General features: G+C 41.3%; 1 protein-coding gene across 11 annotated transcripts in view; it reads left to right on the top strand.

Annotated features, from left to right (window-relative positions):
- MICAL2 (microtubule associated monooxygenase, calponin and LIM domain containing 2) overlaps positions 1-18,351 on the top strand; it is a 242,704-nt gene that overhangs the window by 201,827 nt on the left and 22,526 nt on the right. For all 11 annotated transcript variants that reach the window (XM_025266658.3, XM_044929529.2, XM_044929531.2 and 8 more), the window contains 3 exons: positions 1,151-1,266; positions 4,474-4,566; positions 7,529-7,622. In XM_025266658.3, coding sequence (XP_025122443.3) covers positions 1,151-1,266; positions 4,474-4,566; positions 7,529-7,622 — 303 coding nt within the window. The remainder of the gene's footprint in view (positions 1-1,150; positions 1,267-4,473; positions 4,567-7,528; positions 7,623-18,351) is intronic.

Consider the following 18,351-nt stretch of genomic DNA (forward strand, 5'->3'; position numbering starts at 1 on the left):
GGTGAATAGTTGAAAATTATGGGGAAGAAAAGGCAGGCTGGAGAGAATGTTAGTCAGCTTGAAATTGCCTCTCCTCCCTCCATACCCAGCACACATTTCTCTTTAGATAGAACCTGCCATGCAGAGTAAAGATGAGTAAGTTTTCTATCACAGAGTCCTAGCTGGTTCTGGTATCCAGTGTTTAGGGTGGGTTAATCCAGATATTAATCATTGACTCTGCTTCAGGTTGATGTGTCTGGGCAGATGTTGTTGCTGAGCAGAATACAAGTCTCCTATGGAACCTGGAAGACTTTATCACACGTGGGCCCCAGAGAAGTCACAAAGAGATTCGAGCAAACATGGGCACTTCCTGCCTCTAAACATCTACCTCTTGTTGAGGAGTTGGCATGTCCCCTCGACTTCAGCTCTCCCATGGGCCTGGAACTGTTGAGTCCTCCCTATCTTAAACTGACTTTTCTGGCATTTGAATCATCACTTCGATGATGTGATAATATCTGCAAGTTGGGAAAATAAAAGTGGCATTTGTTTAGCCATAATTAATGAAATATTTATGTTGCATGAGACTATGTGATAAAACCTTAGGCTTAGAGTCCTTTTGCTTCTGATTACATTTGGGATTTTTTTTTTCTATGACCAGACATTCTGACGCCAGCCCTTTTACACTGAGCAGATGTCATGTAGTAAAAATGGGTGCCAGATGCTGTGAGCCGCAGAAGGGCGATTTGTTTAAGAGCTGGCTCTGACTTTTTTGCATTCAATTACTCTGCAGAACGAACCTTACACAAGCATTTAGGTAACTCAGCTAACTTCAGACACGCATTTTAATAATAGATTTCATCTCTGAATGCATTCTAAGCAACACACTATATAAATGGTGTTTAAGGAATTAATTGATTTCTGCATAATACCTTTTTTTTTTTTAACATGAAAAGAGAGCTGCAAAGCTCTTGGCAGGGACCCAGAAATGTAATTAACGTGGAGGGCCAAATTTTCAGTTGCCCTTAGGTTCTGCCGCTTCATGCTCCTGGCAGGTGCAGGGAAGGGAGGGTGGGGAGGAAAAGAACAGGGGTGGCAGGGAGCAGGGAGAGGCGGCTCTGGGTCATGAAGCAGAAGAAGCTAGGAGTTCAAGTGAGTTCTGTTCCCATTTCAGGTCCCACTCACGTCCCCATCAGAGCGCAGGGGACAGGGACTGTCTCTTCCACCTCTTCCTCCACCACCTCCTCTGCAGATGAGGAACTCCATCCCCAGCCTTCCTCACGGTCAAAGGTAACAACACTTGGCAAACCAACGGGGGCCTTGGCTTGTGGGGGCTGTTTTACCATCCAGATTTCAGACCCAATGTGGGCTCCAGCTGCAGCAGTTTCATTAGAAAGATCATGTTTCATTGCATCTGACAGCAACCACTCTTTTTTACCTGGAACACCCTAAGGATTATCTTTATATATATATATGTGTGTATATATATATATATATATATATATATAACTTTTAGAAGCTTGCCTTTCTCGGAAATGTCAAAATGCGAAGGCGGAAAAAAACAGACGTATTTACTTGAAACCATTTGGTGACTGCAGCTCTTAAAGTGGGTTTAATATGTGATCCAACAAGCAAACCATCGAAAAAAATTACAGCAAGCAGATGCATATTTCCCTGGGGGAAGCACAGCTTCATTTAAGAAGCACTAGAGGCAGATTGCATGGAAAATGTTATGTTTATTCTAATCAGAAATGCGAAATGAACCATGCAGTTGCATCTAGACTCCGAGGATCCCCACTGACTAGCTGAGTGCCGGCAGGGGGACAGCCGTTCTTCTCTTTGCTTAATGAACATTAGTTTACGGAGCACCCTTTAAACAACTCCTGTACCAATGGATTTAAAAACACAAACGTTGTTGTATGTCTTTAAATGCGTCTGTATGTCACATATGTGGAGACATGCATCCCATGACCAAATCCCACCATTGTTTCCTTTGTCTGCTGGGGCTGGAAGGGCTGAATGGCTGGACCGCGTGTGCTTCCTGGGCGGACAGAGAAGCGAATCACTGCTGCGGCAGTGTTTACTTTTCGGAGCAGTGAGGATCTGAGGAGAAAGAGAGAGAACCAAATTTATTTACTTAAACTCAACTTTTCCATATCTGGCACTAGGAGCTTTGGCGTCATCTCAAGTCACTCAGGGGTTCCAGCTCCCCAAGGCCCAGCTTGGAGCAAGTCAGGAGGGAACTGGGATGTGTGTGTGTGTGAGAGAGAGAAAGAAAGAGAAGAGAGGGAGGAAGGGGGAGAGAGAGGGGGGCGGAGAGAATGAGAATAAGACAATACTGAGAGATTTCTAATTTCTGACTGTGGGTGTGTCTGATTAGTTTGGCACTCAACACAAATGAATTCTGTGTGTTGATTTCTAGGGTTTCCCTACAGGCCCTCTCACACCCTTGAGTGACCCTGAGTTAATTCTGTATTCAAATGAGGCAGAGACCCCAGCATCAACCATCTTGACACTCATGGGGACCAAAAGAACGGAGTGGCCCAAAGGTCTCAAAACAGCAAGACCATGATAACCTAGGGCAAGCCTTCCAAAAAGCTTTGTATCTTCCTGGTGACCCAGAACAGAGCCAGTCATCATATAAGCCTGCAGTGTGGGATAGCTGGGCTTCCCAGGTAGCGCCTTGGTAAAGAATCCGCCTGCCCATGCAGGAGACATGGGTTTGATCCCTGAGTCTGGAAGGTCGCCTGGAATAGCAAATGGCAATCCACTCTCAGTATTTTTGCCTAAGAAATTCCATGAACAGAGGAGCCTGGCGGGCTAGGGTCCATGGGGTCGCAAAGAGTCAGATATGACTGAGAAGGCATGTACATGGTAAAGCTCACAGGTGCTTCTGGCTTCTGACACGTCCCATTCTTCAGGAAGGGAAGCTGGCAAAAAGGCTCCTTCTTTACCACTTCTCAGAGCTCACACTGGAGGAATGGAAGGAGTGTTTTCCCCTCTGGTTTTTCAATTTATTTTGCCCCATACAGATATGTCCCCAACCATGTGGCATAGAGCCCATGTCAGCTCAAGTGAACCTTTACACAGGAAACTGGTTTGTGTGTTAGTTGCTCAGTCGTGTCTGACTCTTTGCAACTCATGGACTGTAGTCCACCAGGCTCCTCTGTGCATGGAATTCTTCAGGCAAGAATACTGAGTGGGTTGTCATGCCCTTCTCCAGGACAGGAAACAAGACAAAATAAATACCCTCACCTCTTTGCTCTGCACCCCTCCCCTCAAATTAGTGCCTGGATCTGACAGATGGGGACAGGCAGCTGTCTTCAGCCCTGCCAGATTTCTCTCTTTCTCTGTCCTTTATCTTTTTCTTCCTTAGCCTCTTTGCTTTCCTCTCTGTATCGTCACCACTAGCACTGAGGATGTAAGAAGTGTGCCTGGCGCTTCGTAAGGTTATATGAGTGCTTGTTGATATATCATGCCTTTTTTTATGTCATCATCTTAAGAAAAGGCAGTACAAGACTTTCTTTACCCATCTAGGTTCTGCTTTGCTGACTCTTGATAAAGGAGTTGGGCTTTGGCAACTTCGCTGCTGTAAAGTGCTGAGATGGTATGAGGCTGTCAAGGCATCCTCGCTGAAATTGTTTGAATGGTCTTATTTAGGGTGAAAGTCTAATATTTCTATAAAACAGAGGTGTATGATGTACTTACACTGTATTGGGCATGGGAAAGACAGAGTAAACTAGATGGACATACGGACACTTGGATTCAGGTTACCTGGGCTTAGCTACTGGTGCTTCCAATTCCTGATTGTGTCATCTTGGCTAAGTTATTTAACTTCTCTGAGTTCTGATTTCCTTGTCTATTAAAAAAAAAAAAACATAGTTTGAAGAATAAGTAAGATGATACTTGTGAAGTAATCAGTACAGTGTCTGGCACATAGCATTCAGTACTTGCTGGCATTTATTATGTAGATTAGTATCATGAGAGCTCAAGAGATATTTGTTAAATAAGGGACTGACTCTCCACAGAGATTGAGTTAGCCAATCTCTGGACAACTACCAGTGATTTCCACCATGCCCCTCTCCACCCCAGCCTTCTAAGAAAGGTCCCAGCCACTTAAAGTAGGGGTTTCCTCATCCAAATGGCCTAGAACCTTTGCAGTGGTTGGCAGTCAATCTAGAAGTTGTCCTAGACTAGTCATGAAGACCTGGATCAAGCTTTGTAAATGCCTCAATTCTGAGTGTTCTGTATTCCACTAGCTCAGGCACACAGAAAAACCAGTGGTATTAATGACGTATTTGCACAAAGTGAAGTAGGGAAGGAAAGCAAGCTTCTGCCTTGATAGAGAACACTTCTATCATTGCAGAAAGCTCTGTTGGACATCATTGTTCTAGAAGGTAAACAGAGGTTTGGTTGGAAAGGATAGAGGCTGTGACAGTATTTTGTAAGTTTCAGCTTCATTTTTCTTAGACACACTTTTCTTCTTGGTTATTGTAGGAGAGGAAGGCACTTAGAAGAAGAAGGAAGCTGGAAAAAGCAACAAAGCAATTGGTTAAGCAAGAAGAATTGAAAAGACTTCATAAAGCTCAGGTCAGAAAACAAACGAGTGAGTGGGTCTGGGTTGCTGGGGATCTGGGTCTGGAAGCCCTTTGGAAATCTGTATTGAACTGGGAAAGCTGAGCTGGGGAAAGATCAGTCTCTCTTCTCTAAGCACCAGGCTTGTGGCTGTTCTGAAGGCTGTGGTTCAATCCCTGGTGGGACTCCGGGGCCAGAGAGCCCAGGTGTTGAGTTGGCCCACTCCCAGCTGCCTTTCCATCTGCAGGCGTGTGTCCTGCTAAGTGAGCTGGAATGGCAGCCAACACATTGCCTTGGAATCCATCCCAGGCCCTGACTGCCACACTGCAGTGGCCTTCGTTTTGTCCTCTGTGAGGATATAACCTTCTCTCGAATTTCTGACAGTGTCTTTGCTGAACTGACAGCTCTTGGGGCTGTCTCTGTTCCAATGTTAGTTGAACACATAAGCATCTACCATTCTGCTGTAGACTTCCTGGCTTAATTGTTTACTGCAAACATTTTTGCTCAAGTGGATCTACTGACCTGCAAAATGAAGCAGAAAGTCAAGGCACTCCCCCTCTCCCTGAAGACCCCAAACCTAGCCTTGAAGAGGAGTTGAGTTTTTGGACAACGGGACCTAAAATGACCACTTGTGTTAATGCAGTGTACCCTTACATCCCCTTCTCCAGTAACTTACTTTATCCAGTTGTGTAGTCCGATAAGTTGTTTCTGACAAGAAGGAAGTCACTAAACCTAACCTTCTTTACTCTTCTCAGTGGCTGACTTGGGAGCCACCCTCTTCACCTAGCAGTCAGGGAAAATTAAATTCCCTTTGTCCATCCTCACCTTCTGAAACAGGCTTTCTTGAAACATTTCAACTTTTCCTTCTGAGAACAAGATATCTTTATGAAATGGATTGGCAAACTCAACAATTTCTTCTTCTTATATTGGGTTGACCGAAAAGTTCATTCAGGTTTTTCCATGAGATGTTATGGAAAAACCCCAAGAGGTTTTTTTTGCCAACCTGCTATTTCTACTCCAAACAGTGAAAGTGAAAGTGAAGTCGCTCAGTCGTGTCCGACTCTTTGCGACCCCATGGACTGCAGCCTACCAGGCTTCTCAGTGCATGGGATTTTTCAGGCAAGAGTACTAACAGAAGAATCACAGTTGTCTTTTGAGTCCTAATCTGCTAGCATCCATACCCGCCCTGTATAATCTTTGAGATTTTCATTCTTAGTTTCTAAAGAATGATGACTGTATCAATCAGCTTGAGCTGCCATGATGACATACCACAGACTGGGTGGCTTAAACCACAGAAATTTATTCTTTCACAGCTCTGGAGGCTGGATGTCCAAGATCAAGGTGTCTCCAGTGTTGGTTTCCAGTGAGGACTCTCTTCCTGGCTTGCAGACAGCCGCCTTCTTGCTGTGTCTTCACATGGCCTTTTCGTGCGTGTGCATTCAGAGCAAGAGAAAGAAAGAATTCTGGTATCTTTTCCTCTGCATGTAAGGACACCAGTCCTGTTGGATTAGGGCCCACTACTATGACCTCATTTAACCTTACCTACCTCCATAAGGGCCAAACAGTCACTTTAGGCGTTCGGACATCAATAGATGAATTTAGTGTGGGGTGGAGACTGCTTAGTCCATAACAATTACATAGCCATAATTACAAAGCAATCAGTCATAAAGTCATTTAAATGTTTCCCTTCCTTTAGCAATGCTACACTCTACCAGCGAGGGACAGATCTATAAAGATACCATTGTTTTTAAAAAAGAGACAGAGAGGAAGAAAGTATAAAATTACAAGTAGTTTTAGTTAGAATTCCCATCTATTTCAGATTTTATGTTTGGGATTTAAACACTCTCAGCTAAGACAAGAAGCCAGGTGGCTGCTGAGTCCCTGCCCCTACCCTTGCTGGGCCTCTTCACAGATTGGAGGTGCCTCAGCAATTGTAATTTGACTCCAGGGGAGACTTAGAACAAGGTAGAGTTAAGGAGGAAGAAGAGTGAGACAGAGCTAGGAGAAAGTAGAGAAGGAAGAACACACAGGTTATACCTGCCCAAACAGCTGTCACTTCTTTGAAGGTGCCTGGTACAAAGTCTGTTCTGCCAAGAGATGTGCCTTGTGGCAGCATGTGATTAAAAGCAGAGAAAACTGATGGGGATGAAAAAATGTATAGAAGAAAGGGATTTTTTTCCCCTTAATTTTCCTTCCTAATGCACACAAGAGAGAAATAGCTAGTGGGGAAACTAAACATGTAAATACAAAGCCCATCATGACCCCAAGCCGTGATAGGTACCTACAGTAGTCTAAGGAGGATATGCCTTAATGAAATAAACATCTCTGTCTGGTCTTAGTAAACTGCTAGTGACAAGCCACAGTACACTTCTGCAGACAGTAAAAAGCCCCATGGTGCAATGAAATAATAGGTTGCCAATTTGTAGCTCAGGACAGGGGCAGGGCAGACTGAGAGAGGAACACCCAGACCCAGGAGTTGGCTCCCATCTCCTGTTCCAATGTCTTGGGAGGTATCTGCTGGTTCTTCTTGGGAAAATGGATTGTGAGCATGCTCTGTGTTTGTCCCCAGAGATCCTGTCCAACTCTGAATATGGCCAGTAGCTCCAGCAGTTGTGCCATGACCATGGTCAGAGGCCGAGGCTCCGAGGAGTCCAGGAGCCATGAGGTCTGCCCACCCAGGCCAGCAGCCTCTGCCTGACAGCAGGTCTGTGTGATTGGCCTGGTCAAAAGGGACTGTCTCCCTGGGGGCAGATTGAGCTTACACACAGACTCCTTGCTTTATGTTTTCATATTAAAGAAGGGAAATATCAAATTCCAGTTGTTTGGGGAATTCAGAGATTCTTACCCAGTTAACTGAAGAGCTGGCAACCCAAGAGAAAGGGCTTCTTCCTCTTGGAAAGTAGGTGGCAGAACTAGCCCCCTTGTATGACTCCGCATGTGGCAAGCACCTGCATGACACACAATCCTGACATTGCAGGCCATCCAGAGGCAGTTGGAGGAGGTGGAGGAGCAGCAGAGGGCTACCGAGATCCAGGGCGTGAGGCTGGAGAAGGCGCTGAGAGGAGAAGCAGGTAGGTATCACTGTGGGCAGATCCGGTGCAGTGGGCTCACGCCTGTGACTATGGTCTGAGACTAGTGCTGGTCTAGCCATCCAGGCAAAGCAGTGAGGCCCTGTCACTCGCTGAGCAGCTATCAACATTGACCTGGGTGCCCAATCTGCAGCTGCTTCCCACTTGCAAAATCAAACTGGTCATCCCGTTTGAAATTCCCAGGACATCGGTTGGCCTGTGGGCCTTGGGTTTCTGGTCTGTTCGGTCTCTCTGCTGCTATGTTCTTGCCATTCAGAGGTTAAGATAAATTCAGGAGAAATAGTTGAGTGTTTTCAAGCAATGTTGGTAGAGATTCAAAGCTGGACTTGGAGTCAAAGTCCTCATTTCTCCCTTTACCCACCTGTTTCTCTCTTTATCAGCCGTGAGGCCTTGGATCACTCATGTTCTAAACCTTTATGAACTTTTGTTTTATGCTATAAAATGTGGATAATAGTGGTTTCCTATCTTATAAAGCTAAGATAAAGATTAAAGAAGACATTATATATATATATAGTATTGTGTTAGTCACTCAGTCATGTTCGACTCTTTGCAACCCCGTGGACTGTAGCCCACCAAGCTTCTCTGTCCATGGGATTCTCCAGTCAAGAATACTAGAGTGGGTTGCCATTCCCTTCTCCAGGGGATCTTCCCCAATCAGCATATGCCTGGCACAAGGGAAAGCAATAAATTATATCTATTCTACTGATAGCTTCAGATTCTTAGATGCAAACAGAATTCATCTGGTGAAGGCTTGCCTTGCCTTAGACATGGAGACAATGTTTCTATAACAATAAACACTTTTTCTGACTTTGAGAAGTGTGTGGTCCACTGAGGGACATAGACATGTAAATAAACAAACCATAGTACAGGGGGATGAGGGTTGTGATGGGAACAAGCATTAGGGTAGAATGAGGACAGAATCACGGGTTCCTAACTAATTTCAATGGAGGTGGGGCAGGGAGGGGAGGTCAGTCAGGCTAATCACCTGGAAGGGATGATCTGATAAGACAAGAACCAGAAGAGGAACAGGAGGTAACAAGGGAGGTGAGGAGACTGTTCTGGCAGAGGGAACAGCACCTGCAAAGGCCAAACGTGAAATGCCTTAATGAATGAGGAGCCAGCAGAGGGTTTTGGGTGAGGGATAAAACTGGAAGAAATCTATGTGTTTTTGGAAACCATCCAGCAGTGTGTGGCTAATCAATTGGAGTTAGTGGTGGGCATTGTCTCTTTTTTTATTTAGTTGAATTTTATTACAATGTTATGTTTGTTTCAGGTATACAACAAAGTGATTCAGTTACACACACACACACACACACACACACACACACACGTATGAAAGTGTTTGTCGCTCAATCGTGTCCAACTCTTTGCGACCCCATGAACTGTATGTAGCCCACCAGGCTCCTCTGTGATTTCAACTTCAGTAGCTACATGGTTCAGAGAAGGCGATGGCACACCACTCCAGTACTCTTGCCTGGAAAATCCCATGGATGGAGGAACCTGGTGGGCTGCACTCCATGGGGTCGCTAAGAGTCAGACACGACTAAGCAACTTCCCTTTCACTTTTCACTTTCATGCATTGGAGAAGGAAATGGCAACCCACTGCAGTGTTCTTGCCTGGAGAATCCCAGGGAAGGGGGAGCCTGGTGGGCTGTCATCTATGGGGTTGCACAGAGTCGGACACGACTGAAGTGACTTAGCAGCAGCAGCAGCTACATGGTTAGTGTTTCTCTGGAGATGTCAGGGTCTGACTTACTTTACCCCTCTGTGCCTCAGTCTCTGTGTTTACAAAGTGGGAGTGACGATTGTACCTGTTCCTCAGATTTATGTTGAGGACCAGTCAAAACAATGTATATGGAAGCCCTGAGACAGTGCCTGGCATAGGAGAGATGGTTAATAAATATTTGTTCCTTTTCTTACAATACTCTGTGCATTTCCTTACAATGAGAACTCAAATCCACCCGTTGGAAGTAGGGTTTTTGACAAAAATGATAACTGTTTGTCACTACTTGGGGTGAGGGTCACAGCCTGCCTCTATAGTTGTTGTCAGGGCTTTTGATACAATGAAATGTTTGGTCATATTCCCAATCAAGAAGGCTTGGCACTTGTCTTTGGGGATCTGCTGACTTCAGTGAGAGACTTAGAAATGAAAAGGATAAACCAGCAAAGCTAGGACATGCTTTGGTTTTCTGGGGAGGCAGTATGGCATGGTGGGGTAGGTAAAATCATAAGCATCAAAGAGCCCCGTGTTCAAATTCTGTTCCACTGCATTTAGGCTGTGTGGTTTTAGGAGAATCACTTAACCTTTCTGGCCTCAGGTTCCTTGGAGTAAAAAATGGGACTAATAATCCTCACATTACTAGATCATTTTGAGAATTAAGGGCATTGGTGGGCCAATAGTCTCCCAAGAGTGCCCACCACATTGTAGGCATTCAATAAATGGCTACCTGATATTACTTTATGAAATATTATTAAATATCCTGCACTTTTAAAAGACCTGAGTCTCTGATCTTTATTGCTTGAAATTTAAAGTCTAGAAACCAAATTTTTAAAGCTCCTGAAAAATCTCCCTCCCTGTAAAGAAAGGCTATTTTGAGTTATCACCTAGAGAAACTCAGCCAGCTCACGGTGTTCTCAAAGGTAGTATTTCGCCGGCCAGAAGATGGATTCTGTTCATTTCCTTTATATCCTTGGTAATTTAATTTCCCTGTTAAGTTTATGGGCTTTTTTCTCCTTGATTGTCCTTGTGTGGGTGACAGATGCAGATCAACAAGGGGCAGGAGACTGGAAGAGTCAAGTCACAGCGATCCCAGAGGAAACCGAGCAGAAAATGTGTGAACCAGGCATCGAAATTAATACACTCTAACTTGTAATAACATTTGTGCAATAATAATATTCCTGTGCAGTTTAATATTCCACTCAGCCCCTTTAAGAGATTGCCCTGGTGCTTAATGAATGACCGATGCTTATTAGGTTAAGTTGTATTTGAGCTGGCCTGGGCTGCTCTGGTTCAAGTGATTGGGAATTATTTAATAGGTATTATTAGGATAATTAGAAAATAATCACAGTTAGACAATAATATTGAGCTATAAAGGTTGTGAATAACCAAATTTAGAGACAGGCCTGAAAACATGAGTTGTCTGCGACAGTTATGCAAGTCTCCTCCGATAGTGATGTGCACCAGCCTGAAAGGGTCTTTTGTTCCTAGGAGTTATTCATTAGGCGGGCATTGAATTAGAGGAACATGCGGGGGTGCAGGACAGAGGGCAATGATGGCTGATGAGCAAAATAAGCCTTTGATGAGCTTCTAATTGTCGTGACAACAATTCCTGCTTTCTCTTTTTCCAACAGTCAGAAATAAGCTCTCCCACCCCCAGGAAGGGTTTTTCCCCATTTTGTCAAGGCAAGGGAAACAAAGAAAAACAAAAATCCACCCCCAGATAACAAGTCATTATCTTCTGTAAGGTGTGTTTGTGAGAGAGAGAGAGTGTGTGTGTGTGTGTGTGTGTGTGTGTGATGTCCTTGACAAAGGGAATGGGTTGTCCTGATGGTTCTAGCTGCCCAGAGTAAAGGACCATGATGTGCAATGACCTGATTGCCCTGAGCTTCACTCTCTATGAGGAGGTCAAGTTGAGCTTTGCAGCTGCTTAGACTTTTTGGTCAAATGCTATTACCTACTGGTTTGTTGGTTGTCAACGTGGTGGTCAGTGTTATGTGCCAAGGTGATGGGACACCCCAGTTTAGCAGGAGACCACCATTCAAATTTAGGCGAAGTAAATAACAGAATCTGTGCTTTCTTTCAGTACCTGGAAACAGGTAAAATCTGGTGAAAACTGAGATCAGGAGCGTATGGGTATTATTCCTCCCGGATAGCTTTACCAGCTTTGAGGAAGGCTTACCAGTTGGTTGCCTGCATTGAGCTTCTTGTTTCTTTTTCCTTGGAGTCAGATGGCTTTTCCTTCACACAGATAAGGGGTTTACAAAGAACCTGTGAGGTTTACAAAGAACCTGGCTGCCTGAGGCTGCCAGCAGGTGGCAGCAGGAGCATACACGACAAGAGAAATTGCAATGACCCTCAGGCCGGAAGAGGGAAGTAGTTTGGCTTCCACTCTGTGGTTTCTATCTTGATTGCCACTGAGGAACAGAAGGAATAATAATTTCTTGGACAATGAAACAGCAAGGTGTCCTGCAAAGAACACAGAGAGTAGAGTCAGACACTCCTGATTTTGAATCTTGATGCCATTCATGGCAAAGATTCTGAAGCTGGTAGCCTAGCAACCGAGGAATTTGGATGGGTTTGCCACACTCCATGTGCTGAAAGTAAACAGTGAGATTCAGTGCATCAGAGCAAGGGAGTTTTTACTCACAGCGCAGCAAGTGGCAAGAGCAGCAGCGTGGTACAAGTTGCCCTGTATCTAAGTGCTGGGGTGTGGCCTGATAGACCCAGATGGCAGCTGTGCACACAGGGGATTGTACCACAGCAGGGGAACTCAGCAGCATCTGTAGCAAGCAGCCAACAAGCCAGCCCATTTCCCAGGAAGCAAGTAATCTACTTGACTGGTTGCAGAAGTGGCTCAGGATAGTAGGATGGTCAGTCCTTGCTGTTTCGCACACTCAGTAAAAACATGCAGGAATGCTCAAGGTTTATGGCAGACTGCCTCTCTCAACAAATGGCATAATCCACTTATTATGTAGTCACCTCTATTTCCAGCCTCAGTAGCTACCTAGTCAAGCAATGGCCTTATTACAGAGATGGACCCAGTGAGGGCCAGACAGACTAAGATTCTCTTCCTGAAGAAGCCTTGGGTCCTCTCTCCATCGTATGGATCCTTGGGTCATTGAGTTATGTGCTTCAGAGTTATGTGCTCTAGACAATTGGTTTACACAAAAAAATTGCCCATGACAGCAGTAAGAAATATGCTTTATATCATAAGTTATTAATAGTATATATAAATATATAATTGAGTACAATGTTTCAAGAGATAATTTTAAACTTTACTACTTATAAAAGACCGATATTTTTTATTCTGTCTCATTTTCTAGTGCTTGTTATGACCCACAAAGTTAATTTTATATCCCTCAGCTTTAAAAAACACCATTACAGTGATTTTACTTGAAAAAAAATTTTTAATTAAATACCCAAGTGACTGCCTCTGCCAAGAATACAGAATATGGTTCCTAAAACGTATGGAACAGCAGAATGGTGGAATATATACTGAAAAGCCCATTAACTACAACAAGATATTTTTGAAGATGTTGCTAGACTTTTAAGTGAGAAAAGTCTCTCAGGGCCAAGAAAGAGAGGGAAAAGAAGAAACATCTGCTAAAACCTATGTGTTCCAGGAAGGAAGCAAACACAGAAACAGTAATCCAGGGTTGCTTCGAGTCTAACAAGAAGTAGGGGAGCTAACCTTGGGATTCCCATGTTAAGCCAGGTCTCTAGAACTCTAAGACCAATTGTAGATTCTGTATCAAAGAGACCATGCTTCAGGTTAGGCTCTCAGGATTCAGACAGATTAAATTCAGTAAACTATGACCTTATAATAATTTTTTAAATCACCTGAAACACAAAGAAGTGAGCCACTTAGAATGAGATTCAAGCCAAATCAACAAATTACCTACAAACAAAATTCTAGCAAATATGCTTTAATCAGGAAAAAAAAAAAAAAAGATAAACCTAAGAGGCTGCTCTGAAATATTCAAGAAGAAATGGTGAATGCAAAAAATAATAAACACGTAAGTAAAACATTGTCAATATAAAATAGCATTTTTTTTTCCCCAAAGATAGAACTAAAATACTGGACTAAAATGGACAGAAGTTGGGAGTTGAATGATTAGAAGTAAAGCATCCCAGGGTCCTTCTGTTGTTTAAAAGGAAATTAAACTATTTATTAAGTTTAGACTGTGTTAGAATATTTAAGAATAATGAATTGATGCTTTTGAACTGTGGTGTTGGAGAAAACTCTTGGGAGTCCCTTGGACTGCAAGGAGATCCAACCAGTCCATCCTAAAGGAAATCAGTCCTTAACATTCATTGGAAGGACTGATGTTGAAGCTGAAACTCTCATACTTTGGCCACCTGATGCGAAGAGCTGACTCATGGGAAAAGACCCTGATGCTGGGAAAGATTGAAGGTAGGAGGGGAAGGGGATGACAGAGAGTGAGATGGTTGGATGGCATCACCAACTCAATGGACATGAATTTGAGTAAACTTCGGGAGTTGGTGATGGACAGTGAGGCCTGGTGTGCTGCGGTCCATGGAGTCGCTAAGAGTCAGACATGACTGAGCAACTGAAATGAACTGAGCTGAGGATATTTTAAAATGCCTATTTAGATTTTAACTATAATTATGAAAAGAATAGGAAAAAATGTATAACTTCAAATCAACTAGGGGAAACAGAGGGAGAAGAAATAAGAAAAAATAATCAACTAAACCAAACCCCCAATTCAATTCTAAACAGAAATTTTTAAGCATTTTTAAAAAGATAAAAAGCACAAAGATGACAGAAAACAAGTCTAAATATCTCAATAATTGTAGTGAAAGTCAATGATCAAAACAATAGCCATTTATATGCTGTTTAGTAGACATGTATAAAGCATAAATAAGTGAAAGGATTAAAGTAAAAAAGAAAAATGGCAAGTATATACTAGCTAAATAAGACAAATAAAGCTAGGGTAAATGGATCAAAGCCATGTCTCTTATATCTCCTGTATTGGCAGGCAGGTTCTTTACCACTAGTGCCTCCTGGGAAGCCCAGATAATTAACTTTTAGTAACAAAACTATGATTAGCAATACAGTGTCACTACATAATTTTAAAATGACCAACTCACCAAGAAGATTATGACAGTTTAAAATGTTGAACCTATAGCAGCCTCAAAATATATAAAACAAAAAATGACAAAACTTCAAGGAGAAATTTCTATTATCATGGCAGGAGGTTTTACTATATCTCTCCATTAATGAGAGTCAAACAGACAAAACATTACTATAAGTTTGAACATTGCAGTTAATAACTTTAGTAAAGAAAGAAAGAAAGTGAAGTCCCTCAGTCATGTCTGACTCTTTGTGACCCCATGGAGTGTAGCTCACCAGGCTCCTCCATCCATGGAATTTTCTAGGCAAGAGTACTGGAGTGGGTTGCCATTTCCAATGGACATGTATAAAACCCTGCACCCCCAAGTTAGAGGATGTGTGTTCTTCTCAAGTTTACTTGATGATTTATAAAAATTGACCATGTTGGTTCATAAAGTAAATCTCAGAGAATCTATAGTATACAGGCCACATTCTATACTACAATGTAACTAACTTAGAAATCAATAACCAAAGGGTATTTTTTAAAATCATGCATTTGGAAAGTAAAAATATACATTTATCCTGGGTCAAAAAATAAAAAAGATATTTTGATATTTGGCAAAACTAATACAATTATGTAAAATTTTAAAATAAAAATAAAGATATTTAAAAAATACTTTGAAATTTAAAATATAGTAAATATGAAAAGGAGAACAATAGATCAAAACTCATGGGATGCAGTGAAAATAGTTCTTAGAGGTATCGCCTTAAATACTTTTATTAGAAAAGAAGAAAGGCTTAAATCAACGAGCTAAGTGTCCAACTTCACTTAGAAAATGAAGAACAAAATAAACCTAAAGAAAGAAGATAATAAATATATGAGCAAATGTAAATGAAACAGAGAATAAAGATAAAATAGGGTCAAATAAACCAAATGATTGTTCACTGCAAAAGTTAAAAGACTAAGGCAGTCCTCTTAAACTGATTTCTAAAAATAAAAGAGGAAATAAATGAGTGAAAGAGGCAGACATAACCACAGATATAGCAAAGATTCAGAAAGATAAAAGAATATAATGAACATTTAATTCAATTCAATTTAAAATTTGACAATCTAAGGGTGACTTAACAATCTTCATATTACCAAATTAAAGAGAAAACCATATGATTTTTCAATAGAAGAAGAAAATATAATTTGACAAAGTTCAACATTCATTTAGGATAAAAACTTTTAGCAAAAAAATAACTTTTTATTTTGCCTTCTTGAAGCTTAAAATTTTTTTTATTATATAAGTTTCAGTGTATAGTGTGACAATTTGATGTCTGTATACACTAGAGAGTGGTCACCTCCACAAATCTAGTTACCATCTATCATCAAACAGTTGACCCCTTTTCCCCATTTCATCCACCCCCTACTCCTTCCTTTCAGGTAATCACTGCTCTGATCTCTGTATCTATGACTTTGTTTTTGTTTTATTTGGTTTGTTAGATTCCATATATGAGTGAAATCCTATGGTATTTCTTTTTCTCTGTGTGACTTCTCTTAGCATAGTACCTTCAAGGTCCATTCGTGTTGTCAAATGACACAGGATTTCACTGTTTTTTAATGGCTAATATTTTGTATATATACCACATTTTTAAAATCCATTCATCAATTAGTGGACACAGGTTGTTTCCACATCTTGCTATTGTAAATAATGCTGCAATGAGCATAGGGCTTCATATGTCTTTTCAAATTGGTGCTTTTGTGTTCTTAGAAGTGAAATTGCTGAGTCAGAACTTTCTGAATTTGAAACATATCTTCCAAAACCTGGTAGCAAACAGCATTGTTTAATGGTACAATATTAGAAGCATTTCTTTTAAAATCAGGAATAGGAACAGATGCTTGCCATCACCTCTTTTATTCAATATTGCACAGGAGACCTAGCCAGTCCAGTAAGACAGAGATAAAATGGCACAAGCTTTGGAAAGGAAGAAACAAATTTTTGTCATTTCCAGATGATAGAATTAACCACATTGAAACCCAAAAGAATGTACAGATAATTTTTTTTAAATAATAAGAGTCTATATCATGTGATTGGAAATAAGATCAAAATAGAAAAATCAATTGCATTTCCATATCTCAGCATTGGTTTCTAGAAAATGAAATAACAAAGAAGATATCATTTACATTAGCATAAAAACACAATGTGCCTAGGAATAAATCTAAGAGAAAATATGCACATCCTTTATGGAGCCAATTTTAATACTTCACTGAGAGCCATCAACACACCCAAATATAGTCTCACATATATGAAAACTTGATATAAGCCAGCAGTAGCATTGCCAACTCACAGGAGATCGGTGATTCTGGGACAACTGGCTTTCCGTACAGGACAAAAATGAAGTTGAACCTTATCTTAAACCATATAATCAATGTCATAAAAATTAAAGACTTTAATTTGAAATGTTAAGAATCTCTTAGACTTCAAGTTGGTAGTCTATAGACATCATAAAGGAAAGGAAAAAAATAAGCCACTAATTTGGAAAATAAATTTGTGATAAATATAACCAGAAAAGAAAACCTACTAATCTGGAAAATATATTTGTAACAAATATAACAAATATTCAGTATTCCAGAATATGTAAAGAACTCTTACAAATCAATAAGAGATTAACAACTCCATATAAAAATAGGCAAATGGTATAAATATACATTTCACAAAAGAATAGTAATAGTTTTACTCGGTTGTGTCCAACTCTTTGTGACCCCTCTGACTGTAGCCTGCCAGGGTCCTCTGTCCATGGAATTCTCCAGCAAGGATACTGAAATGGGTTGCTATTCCCTTCTCCATATGATCTTTCTAATACAGGGATCGAACCCGGGTTTCCTGCATTGCAGGCAGATTCTTTACCATCTGAGCCACCAGGGAAGTCCTAGGTCTCACAGAAGAATATTCATTAGTAATTAGGAAAATGCAAATTTATACTACAGTGTGAACTAAACTATTATATTTTCAAAAACTTATAAAATCTGATAATACTAAGTATTTGGCAAGGGTGAGGAATAAAGGGAGCTTTTATTCAATGTTAGTGGGAGTATGAAAGGTGAAAGTGAAGTCACTCAGTCATGTCCGACTCTGTTGCGACCCCTTGGACTGTGGCCTATCAGGCTCCTCCGTCCATGGGATGTTCCAAGCAAGAGTACTGGAGTGGGTTGTCATTTCCTTCTCCAGGGGATCTTCCTGACTCAGGGATTAAACTCAGGTCTCCCGCATTGTAGGCAGACACTTTACCCTCTGAGCCACCAGGGGAAGACAGTGGGAATATAAACAGCCACAAATCTTTGGAAAACAATTTGACTTTATGCTGAAAGCTGAATATTTGCATACCTACTACTCAAGAATTTCATTCCTAATTATATATTCCAGAGAAACTCATACCCACATGAACCAGAAGATATATACAACAATGTTCACGGTAGCATCATCCACGGTAGCAAACTACTACCAACAACCTAGCTATCCATTAACAGAAAAATGGATAAACTGTAGTACAGTTAACTGTGGCACATACAACTGAATATTATAAATACAGCAGTGAAAATGAGCAGCATAGAGGCATTTTAGAAGCATATAGAAAGAATTTAAAATAAGCAAGTTGTAGAAGACTACATATGATATCATTTCAGTAAAATTCAAAAGCAAGAAAAACTTCATTTATGGTGACTAGATATGTAGCTAAAAGCAAAACAAAAACAAAAAGCTGTTTAATAAAGGAAGGGCTAGAATTTATGGTTTTCAGCTACAGTCCCTGACTCCCAGAATGGAATCATGACCTACTTTCCAGTATCCAGTTTTTGTCAAGACTGAATCAGACCAGACCCCCAGTGTAGCATTCTAGATTACCACCGTCATGTGTAAGGAGCTGTGGGAAGTCAA

Source organism: Bubalus bubalis, chromosome 16 (assembly GCF_019923935.1).
Source record: "Bubalus bubalis isolate 160015118507 breed Murrah chromosome 16, NDDB_SH_1, whole genome shotgun sequence".
NCBI classification, from domain to species: domain Eukaryota; kingdom Metazoa; phylum Chordata; class Mammalia; order Artiodactyla; family Bovidae; genus Bubalus; species Bubalus bubalis.